Source organism: Sinocyclocheilus rhinocerous, unplaced genomic scaffold, assembly GCF_001515625.1.
Source record: "Sinocyclocheilus rhinocerous isolate Xijiao unplaced genomic scaffold, SAMN03320098_v1.1 scaffold345, whole genome shotgun sequence".
In the NCBI taxonomy this organism is placed as follows: Eukaryota; Metazoa; Chordata; class Actinopteri; order Cypriniformes; family Cyprinidae; genus Sinocyclocheilus; species Sinocyclocheilus rhinocerous.
The window spans coordinates 1,086,876-1,097,588 of NW_015630020.1; the positions used below are offsets into that span (position 1 = coordinate 1,086,876).

Consider the following 10,713-nt stretch of genomic DNA (forward strand, 5'->3'; position numbering starts at 1 on the left):
AGCTCCCATTTATATGGAAGCACGTTTCCACCACATAATTAAAATAATAATAATAATTGTGACTTCTTTCCTCTGAATTCTGAGTCACTAAGTTCTGTGTTTTCATTTGTTTGTTTTGTTTCTGCCATGAAATAAAAAAAAGGTATTTGCAACTTTTTAATCTCACAATTCCGACTTTTTATTCTCACCATTCTGAGAAAAAGTCACAGTTAAAAAGTTGCAATTACCGTTTTCATTTTTTTTTTATCCTGTGGCATAAACAAGCTTCCATACATTTAACATGAGCTAATGCATGTTAAAGAACGACATGTTTTACAGTATTTATAAGTTGTTCATTGTTTGTGAAGGAGTGTATTTGGCATAGAAAAACTGTTATACGCCCAACTCATTTCTTGAAACTTTGACTATATTTAGCATGAGAATCCAACTCTTTAGCAGTGTAATTAAGTCAAAATGCATGAAACAGCATTAGGCCTCCCCTTTAATATAAAAAAAGCTTATCCAATTGGAAAATTCATGGAAATTTAAAAGTCAAAGGGTGTGGGAAGCCTAATAGAAGGTCTGTGCAGTAAATTTGTTGCGGTGCTGAGATTTGAGTCATTGTTTTAAGATATAAGAGGGAATAAAACCGATGTGCAATGTGTCTCCTGCAGGTCAGACCCCGCTGCGAGAGGCTTATTCAATGTCCTGTATTGCCAATGGCAGTTCCAGCGGCCGCAAATCTCACAGAGATAGTTCCACAGTGTCCGTATCCAAGAAAGAGACACTCTCCTCCGCCGCCAAGAGGTAATGCACACACAACTGAAATGTGCAAATGATCTCAAAGCCTCCTCTACACATTTTGGATGTCTCCCTTCTCTGACCCATTTCAGCTCTCCACTAATGAGCTGATGATTTGAAGCAGGTGTGTTAGATTAGGGAGATAATCACAATGAGTTGTGGTGGCAAACCTCCATGACTGGTTTGGGAAACACTGTGCTAGGATACTCTTAATGAATTTTTAACAGACACGCTTTTAAAATGTACAGTCGTCTGGAAAAATGCTGTCAAAAATATTGACGACTCCTCTTACGCTGACGTATTCAAATGTTGGTGCATTCAGGTGTTCTCTGTTTAATATGTGATGTTCTTTCAGCCTGAAGAAATATATTCATCTGAAAGTCTGTGAGTGTTTCACCTCAGTGTTGAGATGCTCAGCTCTCCTCATCTTTTCATGTGTATCGGGATCTTCCTCTGTTGACCTGCATGTTGTTTTTGCAGTGGTGTCGAGCGGAAAAAAGACAAGCCTCCGATGGAGGGGATCAAGGAGAAAGAGGAGCCACCACAGGCTAACGATAAAACCCCCTCAGCGCCCAGCACCCCTCAGGCACCGTCCCCTTCCAGCAACCCCCCGTCCCCTCATCCCCAACAGCCCCAAAGACAGCTTTCGGAGAACAAAGGGTCAACCCCGGCCAAAAGGTTCCTCCCAACAGCCATGCAATTTCTGGCAGTGCTCGAGCAGCGTTTGGCAATCTGCTTGCTGTGGTTTCGCAACCTATTGACGTAAAGCCAAGGGGCAGGGCTGACATGCTTCCTCAATCAATATCAAGATCAATAGAGCGCAACAGTGACTGGCCGCTTTTTATCTGCCTTGGTTCCGGAAGTATTTTTCTCATTCATTTTCTCCATAGGGATTTAGAAAAATGATTAGCTAAACATCTTTGACCAAACCAAGATGAATCACAATATTAAAACTAGTGCTGTCAAACGATTAATCGCGATTAATCGTTTGGCAGCACTAATTAAAACATTTGATTTGATTTGAAGAAGAAAAATACAGTTCTTTATGGTGAATGAAATACTCCCATAAATTAATATATTTTATTCAATTAATTTAATACAGCATTGCAAATGTTGTAATAATATAAAAAACAAAGATGCAGTACAAAATAATTAATAAAATGATTCACTTCTCATTAACAAGTATTGTGAGTATAAAAACAATATAAAATATCTAAATGTATGTTTTAATTCTAAACACTATCATTAACGATTAATCGCGATTAATCGCATCCAAAATAAAAGATTTTGTTTACATAATATATGTGTGTGTACTGTGTATATTTATTATGTATATATATAAACACACACACATGCGTGTATATATTTAAGAAAAATGTTAAGTTTATACATTTAAAATATTTATATATAACAGCAATTATATGAATATAAATATATACATGGAAATATTTTCAAAATACATACTGTATGTGTGTGTATTTATATATACATAATAAATATACACAGTATACGCACATATATTATGTAAACAAAAACTTTTATTTTGGATGCGATTAATCGCGATTAATCGTTTGGCAGCACTAATTAAAACATTTGATTTGATTTGAAGAAGAAAAATACAGTTCTTTATGGTGAATGAAATACTCCCATAAATTAATATATTTTATTCAATTAATTTAATACAGCATTGCAAATGTTGTAATAATATAAAAAACAAAGATGCAGTACAAAATAATTAATAAAATGATTCACTTCTCATTAACAAGTATTGTGAGTATAAAAACAATATAAAATATCTAAATGTATGTTTTAATTCTAAACACTATCATTAAAAAGTGTGTGGTAAGTCAATATATTTAATGTTTTTAAAATAAGTATCTAATGCTCACCAAATAAATAAATAAATAATTATAAATACCGAATTTATTTATTTAAAATATTTAAAAAACAGTAGCATTGTGAAATATTACAATTAAAAACAAATGGAACACACACACATTTTAAATATTCAGATATATAGAAATATATAAGTAACTTTATAATGTAGGGAGAACAATTCACTTGCATCATTTGCAAGTATTCATCATTTTTTTAAAGAGTGGATGCAATGGATTTTATTGTGAAAAAAAAGATAGAGTTTTTACTTCCAGAGCATAGTATGCATTGCTGTTCAAATGAAGGAGCCACATGTAAGTCACTAAGACATAAAGAAACCGCATCCATCAGTACTCATTACAAAACCTCATTTCCAGGCTCTTAAATGAATTATATCTAAACAAATTATTGCTTTCTCATCATTTATCAGTACTTGTCCCTCATTCTATGCTAAATGTCCTGCTAGGATCAGGCTGACAGTGTAGGTCAGAATGTGTTATGCTCTGGATCGCTCTGAGCGGTCCACCCAGAAGAGGAAAGTAATGGAAAGCAGATGTGATGTCCTCTCAGTGCTCAAACTCTTGGTTCTTGCTTAATAATCCGCAGAGTAATCAGGCTAACACATTAGCCCAGCCATGCTTCAACACCATTAGCAAACCTTCTAGTCTGTACTTAATAACCCAAGAGCCTGCCTGCTGGGTTATTCATATCGACTCTGCAAGCTGCCCCATCCAATTAGCTAAAGAGAACTGGAAAAACAATTAGCTGTCTCCCTAATGTCATTTCACGGCCTGATCCATGCTTGTTGGACGATGCAACAAGCAGATTATTAGCCAGGATTTGGCCACAGTCGCATTACTTAGAAAAGCCTCTGCAATCGATGACGATAGCAAAGACTTGAGCTTTCTTATAGGTAATTAGCATCAGAGATGCAAAATTTGTGGTTGTTGTTGTTAGCACAATGTGTTTTAGGAATCTTGCAGAGATTGTTTTGAGAAATGTACAGTTGTCAATACTGTGATGCCTCATGTGATGTCTATGTGATTTTCTTGAAAAGAAGAACTCTTAGTAATAGAAAGTGCAGTAAATATAGGGATGGACATCGTTAGACCTGTATACCTCACAAGTGGCCCCATATGTAGAACTCAAGCCAGTTTTTCACATGTGGAAGTGTGTCCGCTCTGCCCCGGAGTACTATCCGTTCCCTTTCCTCTCTTACTCCCATGTTTGGTGAGGATGGAGGTACTTTGCTACAGCTCTGACCTATTTAATGCCCTTAAGCCCAAAGTATACTTCAGTTTTAGCGTGAACACTTTGCGTATACGTACAACCGAACCCACAGCCTTTCAAAGTATACATCATTTGATAGCGTGTGAGAACACAGACGCTCAAAACTTGCGCTCTAGGAAGTTTCATCCGCGTCCAATGTCTGCGCCATTTCTCTACAAAAGTTATGACCGATAAAAATGTCTTCATACTCGTTTATGAAGTTCGAATACCCACAGATAGAAAATTCTAGCTGATGAAATTTATATTGCGCAATGTACACATAAAAACCTATGTATACTTTGAGCTTTAATGTGTTTGTACATCTTTGAGTTTCTGGATCTACCAAAATTTCTTCCCATGCTCCCCTGCCTTAACCTCTATATTCTCCGCTTAGGTCTATAGACTCTGCTCAGTTTAGGGCTGCTAGCCAGAAGTTTGTTGGTTCAAGCCCCAAAATTAATTTTTTGCATAAAGGTCAGATTTTCCCAACATTTTTGTTGCACTTCCCACTTTTCTGTCAAAAAAGTCTAATTTTTAGCTCCCATAGTGAATGAATTGGAAATTGAGTCGGTGTAGAAGGGGTGGTCCAGAAAACTGGTTTGTTTTTGGACTGTTAACATTTTTTTTTTTTCTTGTACACAGCTTCGCATGAGGATAACGCTCCTGTTTTCCCTTTCTAAACCTCTGATGTGTTTACTTCTCTACTTTCCTTTAGCTTTGCTGTGTGGCGTCTTTTTCCCGAACAATCTCATGCAATTTACCACAGGACTGGGTTTCAAGTTTTTCAGCTCGTCTGCGTGTACTAACCATCGAGTGGATTGTGCTTTGGCATATGCATGATCTTTTACTTGAGGGATGCATTTTTGACTTTGAAATTAACCAAAGAGGAGGAGTGGTTATTTGAGTTTGGAGGACCTGGATAGAGTTAGCATCTAGACTTTGCAGACCATCCTATGTAAAATTGTCTGAACAAACATGTGAGCCATTTTGGTTGGTTTATGTAGATCTATTTCGATTGAATGGATTGTTCTCCTCTAAGCTCACAATACCTCTCCTCTAAATTTTTAACGTCTCCCCTCGACTCGTTTTTCAGCTTTTCTGCCATCGCTTCCTTTTCGAATGAAATCCTTACATGTTTTTTTCTTGTGCAGCAGGGGTAGCAGTGCGAAGCGTGGAGGAATGGAGCGTTCTCAGAGTAGCACGTGGGACAGCGGAGAGGAGAGCAGGAATAAGCTGGTGAAAGCAGCCTCCACCTCCAAACTGCTGTCCAAAGTGGTGAAGAATGCAGAGAAGTAAGTGTTAGGTTCCTTCTGTCCCCTTTGCTGTAGACTCGAGTCCTCATATAAGTCATCCAACTAAAGTACAAAAAAATCAGATTGACGGAAGTGTTTTTGAAACAGTGCTTCAGGCTTTTAAAGTCATTTTTCTTGACCTTCCAAGAAAATTCCAAGAAACTCAGATTTCCCATGAACTGGAGCTCACATGATTTATGAAGTTACACCAATACTCGTTGCATTCCATGTTTCATTTATTTTTTTGTAATATGATTATGCTTTTATCTACCAATATTTAGTGTAATTCTTGCTGTTCAGCACATTTTACCTTAATTTGAATTCATTCCATAAAATTCATTCAATTTCAGCACATGCTATGCAAAAAAAAGTCCAGATCCATGTGTTATTGCAAACAATCTTAAGTTGTTTATGACCCTTGCCTCTTGCTTAAAAGTGCTGAAGAAAAAGTCTTCATGCACCCTAATGTTGTTGTAAACCTGTATGACTTCGGGGATGGACACATAATGAAAGGGGATGGACACGTTCCCAAAAAAACAAACATAAAAGCAACATAAAAGTACCATAAATTGGGCTATACCACTTGTGCGCTATATTCCAATTCTTCCGACAATAATGTGTGGTCATTAACTTATTCCTCTTGCCATAACATAAAACTGATGATATGGTGCATCCGTGGTGCTTTTATGTGATTTTGGGTAACACTTTACAATAGTTCCAGTTGTTAATATTACTTAACTGCATTAGTTAACATAAACTAGCAATGAAATATACTTCGAAATCATTTATTAATCCTAGTTAATGTTAATTGCAGCATTTACTAATAAATTATTAAAATCAAAAGTTCTACATTGTTTCTTGGACTAACATGAACGAACAGTGATTAATGAATAAATTAATGATAAAAATGAATAATTGTACTTAACTAGTGATAACAAAGCTTAATAAATACCGCGACAAAGGTATTATTTTTTTTATTTTTAGTTAATATTAGGGACCTTATTGTAAGTGTTCTGAGATTTTGTTGAATTCCCGCTCACTGTCATTGTATGGGAAAAAGCATGTCAGAGATTCTCTTTTTGTGTTCTGTGGAAAAAAGAAAGTCATATGATTTGGAAACATGATGAGAGTGAGCAAATGATGACAATAAAATGAATTTTCATTTTGTAACGGTTCCTTTAAGACATTCCTGTAGTTGAATAAACATGCCATTTTTGGAACTCACTTTTTTGTCTCGTGTTTTTGTCCCATTTCCTCTTTAGACACAGAGATCCAGTCATCAGCCAAGGTAAAGTCTCATTTTGCCTTTACGTGATCTATTATGTTTCACCTTCATTTTTTCCTCATGTGCTCCTCTCATTTCCTGTATCACAGTGGTTCAAGTGAAACTGCTGCCTCGTGCAGACCTTCTGTGCACTTTAGATCAATACAAATTCTCATTTACATGTCATTTGCACAGTAACATCTGTAAAAAACATTTAAGTTGTGCCCTGTAGCCAACATGCATTTCATAAGTGTAAACGAAAGCTACAGTAGCATGATGCCACCTCTTAGTACTTGGCTTTGTCCCAGGGCAAGATTAGCGGTGACACTGAAAAATACTGTTAGCACGGGGCTCATGCCAGTGCTCACAGGCTAAGTGTGTCCTGGAACGACCTTATCCCGAATCTGGATTTAGCCCTGGGCCGAGAGCAGTACAGGTGTGAGCATCTCTCGAGTGGTTTTATTCTTGGCAAAGACGCACACAAACTGCATTCCTGTGTCTTGTGGTTCCTCGTTAGTTCTTCCAGACTTTTCTAATGATCACGCTCATCTTAAAAACTGTTGACAGGCCTCTCTTACCATGCATCAATAAAACTGTTCCTTGTCTGTCATTCTGTGTTTGGTTTTGAGAGATTATTATTTCTGTCCCATACCCAGCTAAAATGTCAACCCGTGAAAAAAACAGTCAAGGTAAGGTCTTCCTCTCTACAGGGCCCGAAAACCGCCAAAAAAGTTTTTTACCCCTCCCTTACCCGCTTCAGGCTGGTTATAAGCGTTTCTGGCACTAATCCCGCTTGAATTACCCGCTCTTAACTTGTTGATCGATCTGAAAGATCAATGTTCAGTCACTTCTTCCTCTCTTCTTCTGTCTCTCTGCCGCTCTTGTTCCTCAAAATCTTAAATAACATTTCTGGAGGAATCAAGAGTAAGTGGATTTCCTCCCAGCTTACAGGCTAGACGATAAACGTGCATCTCGCTTCTTCATTTCTTCTCACTGTTCTAAATCGATGACTTACTGTAGATTCACCACCAGTAACTCATTAGCAGAGGAATGTGTTTGTCCTAAAATAAAGATAGCAGAACAGCTTTACGGCTGAATCTCACTAAAGCTTTCAAGAACATGTCTAGCTCATATTTCACTGCAAAATTAAAGAAAGAGAAAGAAACAAGAAAGTGCATTTTGTAAAAAGAAATTCACATTTATTATCCATTGTAACATTATTTTTATGACAGCTAAGCTCTTTTACCTTAATGCTAAAACGTCTCATTCTCATGACTGTAGAGTATGTGGGGAATAATATTTTATTTATTGTAAAATAAAAGTATTTGTTGCACTGATTTATATATAAAAAAAATGTACTTAAAATCCATTGAAATGATGACAAAATGCAAAAGATTTATTTTATTGTATTAATTAATATATTTATTAATAAATAATATACATTTTATTAATTTTTTTTGTAAAATGTGGCCTAGACATGTTTTGTCAGATTCACCTGTGTATATATACTAATTCAGTAAACATGTACTGTGATAGTTCACCCAAAAATGAAAATTCAATCATTTACTCTCATTTCATCCCAAACCTAATGACTTACTTTCTGCTGTGAAACATAAATATTGTATTATTATTATAAAAAAAAATAAAACATGCACACAGACATTTCTAAAATTCTTTCCGGTTTGGAACAACATGAGCATGAGTAAACGATGACAGAATTTTCATTTTTGGCTGAACTATCCCTTTAAGGATATCAGTGTCAGTGAGGAATGTTCTAGAGATTCTCGGCCAACTAAGCTGTTTTTAAAGGTTATCTGTGGTCAGATGTCTTGTTCAGTGTTAAATACTTTATAGAATTATGTGATGCTATTATAAGATCTGCTACTGTGCAAAATGTTTCTAGAGACCAGAGAAAAATTTTTTTTTTTCTGCCTCACTCTGTCCATTTTTTTCATCAACTTGATGTTTCAACCTTTCTTTTCTATTAAATCACAGTTAAATTTGGGCATTGTCATTGCTCTGGTCCTTCTGCACGCCGCTCAAAGCTTCACTTTTGTTTTGCTTGGGTTGATGAAGGAGTTCTAAGCATGAGCCTCACTAACTCCATCGAAGAGCTTCATTTAGAGATGTTTTAGAAATGTATAGTATTTAAAAAACTTTAAGTAAGAAGGAGCAATGCTAAAAGCTAAATATATGCTATGTGTATGTTAAATGTTGCTAAAATGAACAAACTCACGCAGTCTGTTCTGAAAGACCATGTTCACTACCAAATTTCAGATAACTTGCTTTTTAAATTCAAGATAAACTTCACACAAACAAACATGGGTTTTGTTTGAGATATACGTTTCATTCGCAGTAGTTACTAATTGCTTATAATTATTGATTCTTAATAATTAGTTACTATTTTCTAGTATTTTGTTAGAATATATTTCTTTCATCAAATTTCTCCACAGAGGGAGAATATATTAAAATGTTCATGCGAGGACGACCCATCACGATGTTCATCCCATCGGACGTGGAGAATTACGACGATGTCCGGACCGAACTTCCCCCAGAGAGACTCAAACTGGAGTGGGTGTATCCTTTCTAGCATGCTTTGAATGTATTGCATTTTACAATGGTGATTTAAAATGCTTTACATAGGCAAAGTAAAGACATAAAAGTCAAATCATAGCATGATATTACATAAAAAATGCATTAAAAAATAATGTGAAAATTTTATTTTAAAAGGGATTAGAACTTTTATGGCAAGAAATTTTATTTCATTTCATTTCATTTCATTTCATTTGTTTAGTTTAGTTTAGTTTTATTTTATTTTATTTTATTTAGTTTTATTTTATTTTATTTTATTTTATTAAATTTTATTTCAATTTTATTTCATTTAATTTCATTTAATTTCATTTTAATTTTAATTTAATTTTAATTTGTTTAATTTAGTTTAGTTTTGTTTTGTTTTGTTTTCCAGTATTTGCTGGGAAAATACACCATTCTGTGAATTAATTTCACATACATTAAATCATTGTGATGGACAAGTATAACATACATTTTTTGGTTTTTGGAATATTGTTGTATTCCCTGTATCCTCCTTGACTCAGACGTGCAGATATGGCTACAGGGGACGTGACTGCCGTGCAAATGTGTACTTGCTACCTACCGGGGAGATCGTATATTTCATCGCCTCGGTGGTTGTGCTCTTCAACTATGAGGAGAGGACACAGCGGCACTATTTAGGACACACTGACTGTGTCAAATGGTGAGACTCAAAACACATATCGTGTTATTAGGGCCATGCAGCTATCTATTGGTCTTATCATTCGTCATATGGGACTTTGTCACTGACGGTGATTAAATAACCAATTCTCACTGAAAATTTCATTGAAAGATGTTGCAGTTTTTCTTGCTGAATGGCTGTCATTGTGAATTCACGTTTAGTTTTGTCTTCCTGAGGCTGTGTAGTCACAGGATGGAAATGACAGGAAAATGTCTTCTGTGGGCCCTGATCTAAACAAATGAGCTGATGTGGTGTACAAAAAAAAAAAAAACTTAACAGTGAGCATTGTTAGCAGTGATGTTGCTGAGCATACCTGTTCCTGTGGCCTTGTGAATATTGGGTAACACTTTAGATTTAGGTATTGGGTAAGGCAAGGGATCTAGAATAGCCTATAGTCATGGATAAGGCATTAATATGTACTTTTTAAGTACTAATAAACAGCAAAATGCTAGGAATGTGTATGCTAATAAGCAACTAGTTAATAGTGAATAGTGTTTCCTAATCTAAAGTGTTGCCAAATATTGTCTAAAATATGTATATAATGGAATTCATACTGGTCTCTAGACATCAGTATATGGACAGGCCAGTGGAAATCCTTATTTGTTGCTTATTTGCCTGATGACATATTAATGATCACAAACAAAGTCATATTCACCTCAGGAGGACATCGGTGAATGTTCTGCTCTCTCTGAATGTCTGTTTCTCTTCTAGTCTTGCTGTTCACCCGGATAAGATCCGTATCGCCACAGGACAGATCGCAGGCGTGGATAAGGATGGCAGGGTGAGTTTTATCAGCGCAGCTACTATGATAAAGCACAAACCTGTGTTTGCCTTAATGTACATTACTGTTCAAAAGTATGAGATCAAATATTTAGATTTTGCGAAAAAAAAAAAAAAAATTAACTTTTATTTAGCAAGGATGCATTAAATTGAGCAAAGGTGACAGGAAAGACTTTTGCATT

The 10,713-nt window shown here is 35.7% G+C and overlaps 1 protein-coding gene across 1 annotated transcript in view; it reads left to right on the forward strand.

The window, feature by feature from the left end:
* Positions 1-10,713, forward strand: part of LOC107739484 (echinoderm microtubule-associated protein-like 4) — a 66,209-nt gene that overhangs the window by 32,142 nt on the left and 23,354 nt on the right. The window contains exons 3-11 of the mRNA XM_016551611.1: positions 654-786; positions 1,261-1,458; positions 5,076-5,216; positions 6,479-6,504; positions 7,137-7,169; positions 7,396-7,404; positions 8,934-9,057; positions 9,584-9,733; positions 10,463-10,532. Coding sequence (XP_016407097.1) covers positions 654-786; positions 1,261-1,458; positions 5,076-5,216; positions 6,479-6,504; positions 7,137-7,169; positions 7,396-7,404; positions 8,934-9,057; positions 9,584-9,733; positions 10,463-10,532 — 884 coding nt within the window. The remainder of the gene's footprint in view (positions 1-653; positions 787-1,260; positions 1,459-5,075; positions 5,217-6,478; positions 6,505-7,136; positions 7,170-7,395; positions 7,405-8,933; positions 9,058-9,583; positions 9,734-10,462; positions 10,533-10,713) is intronic.